General features: G+C 37.5%; 1 protein-coding gene across 1 annotated transcript; it reads right to left on the minus strand.

Moving 5' to 3' along the window:
• Positions 1-914: 914 nt before the first annotated feature.
• Positions 915-5,226, minus strand: LOC101302672 (linoleate 13S-lipoxygenase 3-1, chloroplastic-like). The gene is made up of 8 exons (XM_004303654.1): positions 4,677-5,226; positions 4,288-4,568; positions 3,666-3,903; positions 3,224-3,553; positions 2,792-2,985; positions 2,328-2,629; positions 1,948-2,211; positions 915-1,830 (listed from the first exon to the last, which is right to left on the minus strand). The coding sequence occupies exons 1-8, from the start codon at positions 5,053-5,055 to the stop codon at positions 1,074-1,076; spliced, it is 2,745 nt and encodes a 914-aa protein (XP_004303702.1). The 5' UTR covers positions 5,056-5,226; the 3' UTR covers positions 915-1,073.
• Between the last annotated feature and the right edge of the window lie 9,123 nt (positions 5,227-14,349).

The following is a 14,349-nucleotide window of genomic DNA, read 5'->3' on the forward strand; positions in this document are numbered from 1 at the left end:
AGCAATATCAGTGACAACCTCCAAACAATCAGTTTCCACCAAAACATTTGCACCTTGTATGTTTTGCAACATTTGTAGTCCAACTTTGATAGCTTGCATCTCAGAGTGCTTAGCAGAGGCAATCGAAAGAAAATGAACTGAAAATGCAGCTTTGAACTCACCTGTGCAGGTACGAAGAATACCACCTCCTCCATCATGAGTTAAATTTGGTAAAAAGCTACCATCAACATTAAGTTTGAAAAATCCATTTGGCGCAGGTGTCACTTTTACGAATCTTCTGAAATTCCTCAAGCCATGATAATACACATCAAAGCATGTGCAGGTTGTGAAGAGTCATTCCACCGTTTGTTATTCCAGTTTTTCCATAATGACCAGATACTCATCATCAATTTCTCAAACAAGTGTTTCTGCAGATTGAGGGCATGTCCCGTCATCCACTCTTTAAACACCAAGTTAGGTAGTAAGCTGTCCTCTCTTTTCTAATCAACCTCACTTTTCTTAGTGACCGAGCTTGCTAATATTTAGCAAACTTGCAATACCATTGCAACTGATAACAGTTGTAGCCGTTTAACTATCAGGCCTATATCAATAGATGAGTCATGATCATGGATTAAATTATAGTCCTCAGTCTTCACTACATATATATGTCTCACTACTCACTAGTCTCTCAAATCCCACCTGATGGCTCTAATAAAGGAGTACCGTAGTTTGATTTTTATTTTCATAGTATCAAAAGTGTCACCAACCACCACCTTGATCATGTGAAAGTTGAATCCTGGTTCTTCTTCCTTTTCTTATTTTCAACACATATTGGAACTTTGATTCGCAGTCACTAATTTACTATTAGCATACTCAAGTTTCTAATGACAGAAAATTAACAGAAAATGTAGAGAATGATCGATTGCAATTTCTAAATTCATGATTAATTACGGTCGGCTAGTTTACATATACATCCTCTAGATAGCCACGAAGAACATTTCATAATCTAATTACAAAAGATAGAAAAATGGCCAGTCTCAATGCCATTTTCAAATAATTAAGTAAATCATCGATATGAACCCTAATGTTTTGCCTCAAATTGACACACTATTAGGTACACCACGACATGTAATCCCAGGTTCCGAACTCGGTGCTAGTAATTCATAAGGCAAAACTCCCGCTCCACACCTATGCTTAAGGCTTGGATCGCTATTCCTTCTGTCAATCTCTTTCTCTATGTCTCTAATCTCAGCCGAGAACTTGTAAAACGCCTCAACCACATCAGCATCGCCGGACCAAGTCGAGGGCTGTTGCCTCTCCCCAAGGTACTCCTCATCTGGTGAATGTGTTGACAATGTGTCCACAACAGCCATGTATTTGGTAGCCTGAAGAACACTAGGCAATGCTGATAGAAAGTACTTTTGAGGGTCTGCTAAGAAGTTTGCATATTCGGGGTCAGTCTCTTCTGGGATCAATCTTCTCATCAATGGTGGGCGATTCGGGACATACCCACCATAGGGGTATTGTGCAAAATTAAGGGCAGCATGTTGAGCTGAGGCTAGCCAAATTAGGGTGCTGAGGATTGAGACAAGGTCATCTGGGGTTGAGAGTGAAGGCCACCATGTTTCGTTGCGAAGATCAGCATGGCCAACATTGATGGACTCTGAGTACCAATCTTGTAACTCCCTATCATTTCGTATTGAGCTCGAATCTGCGTAATAATGTTGAACATAGGTTCGGACAAAGTTTTCAATCGCTCCCCATATTAGTAGTCCATCACTGCCATATGGGTAATCTTCTATCACAAGTTTCACACCATGGGGTTGTGTTGGGTCAGGTACTGCCATTCCCCTGCATTATACAATTGTGAATATAAGATTAGGACGATGAACATGAAATTTATAGTCTCACATGTTATGTTGTCAAATTATCAATATGAGTTAAAAGTTAATTTTTGTAGTTACATACCGGCAAATGAGATCTGCTGGAAGGCTTTGGGTGTCAAAGCGCCAACCTTTGTAGGCGGAGGCGCTGATTTCCATGGCATAGCGGCCGGGAGTGAAGCACGACTCAATGACTCCATCGGCATTGACTAAACTTTGTCGGGCCAATGCATTGATCTCTAGGGTATATCTCATATGAGGATCCAAAAGCTTGTAAATTGGGTGCATTGCACTCAACTGTCTATGTGCTGCCAATATGAATGGCTCCAAGGTAGCATGGGTACGTAACCTATATAAAACCAAAGCCACATTCAATTAGCATACACATAAATATGTAACCGCAAAACTACACAATTTAAGGTGCACAAGTTGTTACAATTGCGACTTTGAGCCAAGTGTTCTTACCAATGGTGCACAAGTTGGTGGACACCGGCGTCGTTGGAACAGACGTGAGCCTTGGCGAGTCGCCACAACCAAGTGGTTGTGGCGTCGACCGGAGGAGTCAAAACACGCTTAGCTCTTGAACTTGGTCCAGCCTGTGGGAGACTAAGCTCAATGGCAACTGGCATGAGAGATCCATTGGGTGTCAAGTAAAAAATGGTGCGAGTCGCGTAGGACTTGCGACCATCTAAGGCATTAATGCGATCAAGAAATGGAAGGTAAACGTCATGATAGTCCACTATGTACAGCTTGTTCTCATCAATTGCCTACAAAACAAAACAATCAGAAAGCACAAAATTAGATGACGGCAAATAAGAATCGCAAGACCTAACATTACACTCGGAAAAGCAAGAATGACAAACTAGAAATGAGAATAACATTGTTCGAACACTAAATATTTAGAAAGTAAAGGATATAATGGGCAGTACCTGTTGAACAGTCATGCCATAGAGATGAGGTAAAATATGTTCTTCTTTGAGTGCAGATTCTACAGGACCATAAACTTCAGGATCAAGTTTGCTCACTGGTGGGAAAGATTCAAGTCTCTCTATACTCAATGGGTTTACCCCTGCCACTGCTTGACGGGCAAATTCGTCATCTCGCAGCCAACTGAACTTGTCCTCTGCACATTGGAATCATATCTTAGTTAATAAACAATTAAATCACTAATCACGTTTGTAATTTATTAATTCAGGTGTTCGATATTCCACAATAAAAGTTGCGCACCAAACAATTTTATACGTTTATTTCTTTTGTGGTTGAGAAAATATGGCAGGTTTATAGTGTGGCAACGATGAAACTTTCATTTTCGTCTGCACTCGAAATGTAAAGAAGATTAAGATCGTGTCTATGAAACTCACTGCTAAGAATATGAGGGATGTCGTATTTGAGAATTCCTTGGTTGTAGTCTTGGAATTTGCTGACCATTTTTGGCAATGGGAATTTCTTAAGGAGTTCTTCTTGTACCCCAAGTTTGAGAAGGACGCCTTCGCTGTAGAGGCTGTCAATGTCGGCAAAGCCACGGAAGTCTTTGTCTGATTTGAAGCTTGACATCAAGGAAGGGAGCAGGTTGTGGAGCACTCCCTTTAGCCTCCCAAAAGAAAATGTGTCCATTTTTGACTCCTCAAATTGTTCATCTCTCGGTACGTACATTGGTTTTGGCTTCTCAACTCTGCTCTCGGACAGCATATCTGTAACGCAACACATCAAGTTTTCAGTACGTGCAAGTAACATGTTACATGTTGCTAGTTCAAAATTCAACAATCCGACAACATAATATTTTATACAGTATAGAAAGCATACCAGTATCAGTTGGAAGACGGCCGGTGCGACATCTTCTAGGATATGGAATTTTTGGACCACCAAGAGTAGGCCTAGTAAGGTCAATTCCCTTATCAGGGTTTCCCAGGTCATTATACAAAGCATAGTCATAGATCCTGTCTGATAATTTTCTAACTCCATTTCCATCACCCCTGAGATTCTTCAGCTCTTTCTGTCTTAGTTCCTTGAGCCCCTCTGGAGTCTGGTTTGGTAAAAATGGCTGCTCAAATCAAAAGAAACCACAACAAACACCAAAAGGTCAATACTTTTCTCAGAGCTTTACATGCTGCCAAAAATTTCATTAACAAGGATAAAGAGGTAGCTGGTAGGCTTAACTATGGGGGCCCATAATCGTAAAACAAAATTGACCCGCCCATTAAGGAGCAGACGTAGAAAGCATTCAGCTATGGAAGACAACAACATGAACTTGTATAATTCAGTGACTGCTAGCTGGGGATTTCTTATGAACCATTCAACTTTGTCTGACGTAGAGAACAACTTATTATATTGAGCTTAACTAGTCACTTGCAGATATTCAATGGCTTAAATTATAGGGTGTTTGACTTTCCAGATCATGACCAGAAATGCAAGCTAGATAATCTACCTTGTTGCAGAAGACAATTCTCTTTTCTGGGTGATCTTTCTTGGGTTGCATCCAGGAGTTGCAAGGGAAATGCAATGGACCGCAGGCGAAACCTTCGATGGTTATCGTCTCCAAAAAGAACTCTGTTTGATGCTTATTAGTTACTGTGATTGCTCCTGGTACTCCAAAATTGGAGTCCACCTCAAACTCAGCTGTGTAGTTCACCCTCTCTGCTTTTAGATTTGATTTCTTTGACCAATCCTTCAAAACCCCTTCACTGCTTTTCTTGGCTTTTCTTGTTTCTAAAACAAAAAAGATTATTCCAGAATTAGAACAAAATTATTCTAAAAATTTGGTATTAGAAAACAAGACAACAAAAACAAAGTACCCAGAAGAGGAAAGTTGCTTACTTGGGTCAATCTGAGTGCTGACAAGCTCCAAAGCAACATTTCTGCCAATCTTGTCAGTTAGAGCATCCAACTGTTTGGCAAAAGCCTCTTTGAAATCCTCTTTAATCTTGTTCCTAACTGTCACCACAGCTCTAACCTTGAACTTGACAGGCTTCTCTGCTGCAGAGAAAATAGGCACAATTTTGACCAAATCTTCACTGATTGCAGCCACAGCTCCCTTCTTAGCCTTCCTCAAATGCACCAGACTATCCCTCCTCATCCTAGAAGGGTTCACCAAACTGGGCCCGATCAAAAACTTGTTCTGATTAAAAAATGGAGATGATGAAGAAGACTTGAAGTCCATCATAGAACAACCCATGATCTCTTTAGCCAGAGCCATCTTCTTAATCAGTTCCTTCTCTTAAGAAGAGGCACTCACTTAGAATAACTAAACAAATTCTCTTCAGACAGTGAGCCTCTTGCTTTCTGGGGTAAGAGAGATTAAGAAATGGGGGAAGTAGTTAGAGAAGTGGGATCCGAGATGATCGAAGAATATGCAAAAGAGAGTGATGAGCTGGTGTGTATCTCTCTTTGGCTATATTTATAGAAGAGAATTGAGAGGTGAGTATCATGGAATTTGGATCTCACCGGCCACACGTTTTTTGTTTATTTTTAAATTTTGCTTGTGAAAAACACCATGGGAATTTTTACTAGAGAGAGCTTGAACTCAAACAGGGTCCGAGTCAAACACGAGTTTCCCGGGTTTCCGAGTAAGAACGCGGTGCGAGGAAGCTAGAGAGAAACGGAGGTAAATGTTGGGGGTATGAAAGGACGAATGTCTCCTTTATCTTGTGCAGAAATGGCAACTGTATCCCCGTACTGCATTGAAAAGTTGCATGCATGTCATTCTTCATTCTCGTAAAAGGTAGCCGACGGTCTACGGTCAGTTTGACAAAATCCGATGTCTTTGAACTGATTTTGAAGAAGTTTAATTGACATTCATGGAATATGGAAGAAAATTTTGTCTTCAAAATGAGCAAGCAATATATATATTCAATTCAGGAGAAGGTTTTTTTTTTTTTTCTTTGAAATTGGCTGGTGTCGGTGCCCTCTAGATTCTAGTGATGATTAATGAAATTGCATAATTCATTGGGAGACGTATAGACTATACCCAAATTACAATAATCATAAGGAGAAGTTTTTGTTTTTGTAGAAATATGTATTCTGCGTGGAATTCATGTCATAAAAACATTTTTTTTTTAAGATTGAGTACATGGAGAGTTCAAAAGTTGACGTCACACAAGCATTTGACAAGTCAGGGCAAATCATATAACTTCTTTTCATATTTCAAGTATGTAAGTGTTACTTTCTAAAAGTTGTTGATTTAAGTAATTCAAATGAGATACAATAATACATGTGTGTTGTAAACATATAATTTGTGAATAAAATAAAATAAGACGTAGATTTATTTTATCGATATATCTGTCGAATTTTTATAGAGTGGTGGAGAAAATTTGGGATATCATAGCAATGCGGTCGGAGCATGGAGCAAAAATAGAATGTGAACAGTTGCATTATTCAATTAATATGATGGGATGGAATTTGCCAACTAGATTTTCAAGTAGGACATGGACCTCATGTGCACCCAAACGAAGTCAACTTTTTCCTCGGTGGAATATTGCTCATCATATTACAAGAGAATCTTAAAATTCTTGATAGGATCTTTGGTGCCTGTCTTCTATTATGTTAAATGCAGCTAGGTTGAACATGGTGATGGATTTTGAGTGTCGAGTGTAGACGTATACTACTACTCTCTAGCTAAAAGATGATTAAGTATAGAGTGAGGCAGGCAGAGAAAAAATGTTTTAAGATCATGTTTTCTCAAGAAAGGAAAGTAATTGACGACAATTGAGCATGGAAAACAATTTGGTAAGCATGGTTTTTCGATCGAGAAATAAGAACACCATTAACTGACCTAGTTTATTTAGCTACTCGATCACTTTCTGTATTTGATTACAAACACCCTACTTGTCATAATTCAAATCCAAGTATATACGTTCAACCAAAATTATATGTACGTGCGAATATATGCAAACACATATTTAGTTGTGAAAGTAATCCTAGTGATCCATACAATGTCGCACTAATGCGATTGTGAAAGTAATTCATCCTAGCTAGCTAGTCTGTTTGTGTATCTATTATGCTATTAGAGATGGAGAGGGACGTATTTAGTTGCCACTAAAACCAAGTAGATGGATTATTCATCAGTGGGGGGCATATCGATCATTTTATAGTGGATTGCATAGTTGCCTTTTGAGATGGAAAACCTAAAAATATAGGCAAATTTGCAGCGTGCTAAAATTCTAGTATTCTGTATCATCATGAAGTACTTGATTATGATTAGTTCGGCAATTAAGCTGACTGCAAATTACCTCAGAGGCCGCCAGTTAGGCAGCCATGAAAATCAACTTCATCGTACAGCATGTAATTTAGTATTTCTGGATTTAGTATCATATGCATTTTGTATCGTAATTCGTATGCAGACGTATATATATCTGGGCTAACTACACACGACTCGATCATCGGTCAAGAATTTGACGAGAGACCAATCGATATTTCATCGAAGTTGATTGTAGTTCTAGCCAGTACTGGTCTTCTGATACGATCGAGGACTTGTACGTACTACTTCAGCACTTCGGTCATCAATAAAACCAGTTAAGGAGCTCATAATCGATCATAATAAGGTTATATACATTATTATTCGGTTCTTGATTGATCTTCATTCTTCAACCCCATTCCCATGTCTATGTGAATCTCGATCAGATGTTTTTAGACAGATTAAGACGCGCACCATATCAATTTGCATGCCTTTGTGAGGCTAGGTAAGTAGGTATTTGCCTTTTCCGATAATGTTTATTTTAGAAATAAGAAAAGCAAACAAAGTTTGTATGTTTGCAGGGACTATTCTACCACCTTTTAAGTGTTAAATCACTGTCTAACAACAACAATTCCTATGATCAAAGAAAAGTATGACATGAGTGCGCTAGCGCGCTCATTCTCCTTGTGAGGTTATACATATATCCATCGATCAATGAAAGATACGGTTAATGCCCTAGAGTCTTAAGGTATGGTTTGGTTCGCGGAAATAAAAGTGGCTCATTTGTCTTTTACACGGAAAGAGAAAGTAATTTCAATTTCCATATAAATTTCAAAATCATGAGAATTACAATATAATGAATTTAAATTTCATTAATTAGGAATTCTATTGTTTGAATTTCATGATGTAGAGTTTTAAAATGACAATAATTTGTATTTAGACTAACCTCAGTTAAGGAAATTGTTAAATGATGCATATTTTGTGAGGAATTTAAGTCGGGAATTTAAGCTCCAATTTTTCACGATTATTTTTCCGTTAAAATTGCTAATTCCACGGGATAAGAGGGGCCGGGAAACGGTCCCAAGAAATTGAGAATTCCTTATTTTTGATTAAATTCCCAGAAATGCACCCACATCTAAACACAAGAAATATTATACGGAAAGTTGTTATAAAGATTTAAATTAATGCTTGTCGTGAGTACTAAATACATAGAAATAACGGAGCGAGGAAAGTGATGATTCATTTGAAGTTTAGAAGGAATCACTTTCCTCCCCATTTTCCTTTCATCTAGGAACGTATTTCATTTTCTTTTGCAATCCAAAAGCTAAGAAATGAACAGCTTTTCTATCCCGATGCATGCTTACGTTCCGCAAACCGAATATTTCATCACCATTATTTCATTTGTTTTTTGAAAAATTGCATGGATTAACGGATGCAATTAGCAGGATGATTTTTAATTTTCTCAACGTAATTGTTTTACTTTCTGTTGATATAATTTTTAAGAAATTAAAAGTGAATCATTCGATTGTTGAATTATAATATATGATATATATAATTAAGGGCCTATAATTAATTGCAACTATAAATATAACCGGAAATGTGTTTGTATGTCTAATGTATACGTGCATATACCAACTCATTTGTTGGTCTTACTGGAAGTGCATAATTGTCATTCATGCATATAATGTCCAAACTTGTGGATTTGAGTAAAGAGAGCTTAGTTTTCCTATTTGTTAATGTAGCTGGTATACCAAAATATATGCCAACTGCGGACTTGATTTGCTGACCTTCAAATATGTCATGTACACATTGAGGTTGAGTGTCGCAGCTTGCAACTGATCGAATTGACCATGACTAACAAAGAATGAGAATGCAAACTAATCCAGGTTAGCTAGCTTGGAAAAAGGAGAGTATATAAAAGACTTTCTCGTAGACTCCATCTCCGGCTAAACTGGTCAACTAATATTAATCAAAGATTAAGCACATTATTCCAGCCAGCGTAGAGAAACTAGTTGCAAGTTTCGACTAACAAGTCTGCAGTCTGTGATATCAAAAATTCAAAGAAAAATAATTCAGTATGTAAATGAATATTTACTTCTTGAATTTTACTCTTTTATCATGCATGTACATACCAGACTCGACCATGCATGTGCTGATCGATGTGCTAGCTATCTGTATCTCTTCATTTCTTATAAAATTTTGCCGTTAATTATATTTGTAATGTCAAATTCATTTAAGGTCAACTCTCTTTGTGCTCCTGCATGTAGTCGGTCTCTTCCCGTTGACAATTTTTGGTATTATTGGAATAGAAAAATAGCTCAAGTTAAGAGCTTCCACATATATACAGTTTTTTGTTTATATGTTTCCTGATCTGTTTTGAAATAGGATCGATCATGGAAGATGATGGTACGTATAGTCGTCGTATGACGAGTTATATATAAGGTTATAATACGCAACGTGTTCAAACTAATTATATGTAAGCCGGACAAGTCTATCTTAACGGTGATAACATTAACAAACATGTATTATCGATGCTGATAACGTCTATAAACATAACTATCCGCAAACAAAATTAGAACTGAAGATTTAGAAAATACCAATTTACGGGTCACCATATATCCTACTTAAGTAAGATATATATCAATATGTATATATCATGATTTGTATGCATATGCTATAATGGCATGTGTGTTATGTGCGTGGGATCCATTGTATGATTTGGAAAGTGAAGAAGATGATAGCTAGAGAGGTACGAACCACTAGAGAGCACAAATGGTTTAGGACCAATTTTAGCTGGTATGATCACGACTTGGAATTTGTAATCTTCTCTGGACTCTATCTGGTCTTCAAACTTGGCTTAATATCTACCATTAGGGAATCGGCTTAAGGACGGTGTTTCCCAAATACCAACTGATTCCGGCCGGCATTACCCTCTCCTCGAAAAGTCAAAGACTGATCACGACTAATTCTCTCACAAGTTCCACAACCCAGCACCGTCCACTAATCAGTGAGGCCAAAATTAATCCAAATTAAGAACGGCTTTACCAAAATTAATCCAAGTCGTTCTACAAGTGTAAACCCAAACCCTAAACCAAATACTGCGCAGGTCGTCTTCCGAGTTAGTTAGCTCGATCCCGACCACCGGCCTAGATAGATTCTGGTCCTCGATCGATCCTATTATATATAGTCGAGCTGTATATCACAAAATGAGTGAGCAAGACATGCGTGCTGTTTTCTGGGAAACGAACAAGTCTTGTATGGATATGATGATCAAGAACACAAGGATATATGGTGGTGACCCTGTGAGTGTTTAGTGGAGCCACCCACAGGTCCCTTCCATGGAAAACATGTGACTCATATACACAAAAAGAACCTGGTACGTGGTGGTGCCCAATGTTAATTAGCACCATCTGCCTTGGCCTCTCATAGGCTCTTAGAATATTTATGAGTTGGGGACATGATTGATGTAATTTCACATGTTTTATATTTTCAGTTTTAAATCATTTGGACGGAGACTCAAGTTGCAGAGATGAATTTTCACGACGAGACTCATCAAGAGAGATAGCCGAGGACCTCGATCTGGATAGTTGGCAGTTCGGGTTGTGGGTTAATACACTAGGGAAAACACAAGTATAAGCAAAAAAGCTTGGTGGGAAGATGAGTCTAGCTAGGGTAGAATGATTAAGTGATGCTCTTCATCCTTTGAGCAAAAAAGAGAACACCATTCTTGAGAACTCGAGTTTTGATACGTAAGATAGCTAAATTCTTCCACAATCAATCATTTAATAATTCTTTAAAAATCCGTATTCTATTAGATACCGAAGAAAATAGACAGACAATAAGTGACATTTAAATCATCTCTAATGTCATAGAAAAGATATAGAAAACGTGAGTGAAACCCTAGAGAGAGAGCTCCTCAAAGAGAGACCATGCCTGGTCCGGCAGCGCACCCTTAATGCGTCGTCGTCAGACAGGCTCGAAAAGGACCTCATGTCCATAGAAGATGATCCCCGACGAAGCAAGAGCTGTGGGGGCTGGAGACTTTTGTCTTGATCGATAGCAGGTTTTTATGGAGAGAGATGGTGGCGGGTTGAATTGGGGCTGATGCACCTGAGATCAGAGCGTAGACGAACGAGGTCGGCGTTGTCAAATCGACGTCCACCTGATGGTGGTAAATCGATGAAAGAAATACTGAAATCGAATCATTCAGATTTGATTTGTGATTTGCGGAAGTGTAGACGATCTTGGGGCTTTGGCTTCTCTAGCCAGCTTGGAGATTGGAGATCGAATGATGATCGAACTCTGAAAGACTGGTCGGCTGTGATGGCAAGGTGTTCCGGATCGGAGGGAGAGAGCGCCGACGGGATGGAGGTGACACGCCTTTGACAGATTTGGCTTCATGGTGGGCTCGGTGAAGTTCTTGGGCATGTCTATGTTACTTTTCTAGTTTTCTAATTTTCTAAGCCCTTTTTTTTTTGGGCCACTATGGTTTTAAATTAATTTTTACTAGTTTATTTCCGATAATTTTCCTATGTAGGTTTCTAGGAATCTAGGTAGGTTTGATGCTAATAGATTATGATGTTTCTTTTACATCTAGATAGTGAAAACTTCTGACGTAACGCAATTGAGCGCCTTGGCGACGGAAGTTTTCATGCAAAATTATCTCTATGTAGGGTAAGATTATAGCTTGCTAGGCTCTCATCGTCGATGAGCGAAAATGTACAATGTAATGATATGTGAATCACCTCAATCATTTGGAGTCTGTATTGATGTTATTATGGTTGCGACTATTAATACAATGTGTTATATGTCTGCTTTTGTTTTATTTTTATTTAAAAAAAAAGACAGCAACTGACATTTACTTCATTAGGCATTTTGGTATCCCACTTTATGAAATATCATATTTGAATATGATATTCATACTCTGACCCAACATAAGTACCCGAAATTCATTTGTCTGTTAACTATAGACTAACCTCCGTTAAACTTTGAGGGGTATTTTCTTCATGTCTTATATGTTGGTGGTAGCTTTACAGTATTGTAATGTTTTGTTATGACGAAATATGTTTAAGTGATTCTAAGTTCTTTGAATTGGTTCATTATTTGTTTAGCTCTAATATTTAGGATACATGGGTTTAAACTCAAGGCAAGAACAAAATCTGCAAATCTAAAAATGTGTTTTCTGAAATTTGGTTGGTTTCTTCATAAAGGTTGTAGTAGACATCTGAAAGATTATTCCAGAATTTGAATCACTTGAAAATGATTTTTCTAGATTAAGTTATGATTTTTCAAGTTTAATGTTTGCATCAGAAAATTATGCAGATCGGTGTTTCTGAGATTTTGAACCAATTAGCTTCTTACTAAAATCTATACAATTTGATTGATTGTTTGAATTTGATGTCTTCATGAAAGTTACATAGACATCTTAAAGATCATTACAGACTGGAATCTCCTAAAATGATTTTTTCTAGAATTAGTTGTGAATTTACAAAGTTGCAGGAGGACCGCGCTGCATAATTTTTCTGAAATAATACCATAACCATGTTCTTACTTGTGTATCTAGCTAGCTTTCTATTCAATCATGTTTGAAGACACCAATATTTCTAAACTAGACATTCTCATGTCTTAAATTAATTGATTCAAGTCTTTTTCTTTGTACAAAGGATTTAAGTGAAGCTTTAGCTTTATATTTCTATTCATTCATACCAATCATACCTTCAAATCAAAAAAAAGAAAAAAAGAAAAAAAAACAAAAAAGGAAAACAAAACAACTTGAGTTGGGGCTTGACACCGAATACCCAACAATCTACTACTCTTGGCATCCGAAGTCAAAATCAATAAGAAGCTTCCAACATAATTGCAACCAAAACAGGGCATGCATGACGAAATTACTCATCAAAGTTTAATAGAGGTTAGTCGAGTTAACGGGAAAATAAGTTTCAAGTACATATGTCAGGTAGGGGTATGAATAACAGATAGCATAATGATATTTTTGAAAAGTGGGACACCAAAGTATCTAACGAAGTAAATATCAGATACCATGATTATCGTCCCCATTTCTTCCCTTAAATACCACCATATTTAAATGGATAACTTCAACTAAATATAACAAAATTTGTAGAGACTCGTATCTTGTTGAATCATGGATATTTTAAATGCAAAACGAATACACCCCTTCTAAACTCCATGTTTGTTCTTTGAAATGGAGATGTGGATTTGAATGGTATACCTATATATTGCAATTGTATAAGGTCCTAAAATTACCGAGGAAGTAATGAGAGAGGACACACTAGAAGCCCAATTCTTCTATTTCGTGTTTCATGTAAAATTGGACCGGAGCCTTTACGGATCAACCCTCCGTCGGGTTCGGAGCAGAAACTCTAACGTGTGTTAACTGTGCCCGTAATTACTATCGTTACTCCGGCCCGACTCCCTCGGAGCCTCTTTTCTTCTCCTCCGAAACAATGCTGACATCACATCTCGGAGCAATATTATCATATTTCCCCGGAGGTGTTCAAACCGTGCCCAGTTTTATATAAGTGATTCGACCGGTAGATGAACTATCGTAAAGCCTTTATTAGTAAGTCATTAGAAGTTTAACAAACTTGATTAGACGAGTAACTCATCATTAATATATCTGTTGAGTCTCATCTCACCCATATATGCATTCTGTAATCTGCATAGAATGTTTTAATCGGATATCACTATCATGAATTAGGTAATGTAGATTCAACGACCACAAATATAAATTAACAACGTTTAATGAGTCAATAACTATCATCCATTGATATAAGCTACATACAATTGCAAATTAATTTACACAATAATTCTTTAAATCGTAGTCGCAGCAAAATATTTCCATCAAATCTGATTCAATCTTGACATTGTCATTTTGATCGAACTTTGATGAGCTTGTTTCATCATTACTCTCTTTAATTAATCTTCGTGACCCGACTGTTAAGCTTAATTAATAAAGTGATATTTTAACAAATTAATCTCTAATCCTTTGTTATCTAATTATAAGATGGATCTTTGAGAGGCATCTCAAATAGTACTCATCTGCTGGCATGATGCATAATTAAAAATTAGGCCACTATGTTAAACTTGTAGTTAATTGTCCTAATCCACTTCGTTAACTTGTAGTTCGTTGTCCTAATCACTATCTAATAAATTGATTCCCTTGCTTCCACTACCAGAAGAAAGACTTTAGCCGACGAAAAAAAAAAAACAGGCCGACGAAACAATGTTTCGTCGGCTAAAGTACACTTTAGCCGACGAAATTTTCCTTCGTCGGCTAAATTATATTTTCGTCGGCTA

The sequence above is a fragment of the Fragaria vesca genome, linkage group LG6 (assembly GCF_000184155.1).
Source record: "Fragaria vesca subsp. vesca linkage group LG6, FraVesHawaii_1.0, whole genome shotgun sequence".
Classification (NCBI taxonomy): domain Eukaryota; kingdom Viridiplantae; phylum Streptophyta; class Magnoliopsida; order Rosales; family Rosaceae; genus Fragaria; species Fragaria vesca.

Bases quoted from the DNA above. Each gene is read 5' to 3' on its own strand.
- LOC101302672 (XM_004303654.1), bottom strand. From the start codon at position 5,055: ATGGCTCTGGCTAAAGAGATCATGGGTTGTTCTATGATGGACTTCAAG. The intron at 3,554-3,665 runs GTATGCTTTCTA...GTTGCGTTACAG, and splicing joins CCGTCTTCCAACTGATACTG to ATATGCTGTCCGAGAGCAGA. The intron at 2,986-3,223 runs GTGAGTTTCATA...TCCAATGTGCAG, and splicing joins CATCCCTCATATTCTTAGCA to AGGACAAGTTCAGTTGGCTG.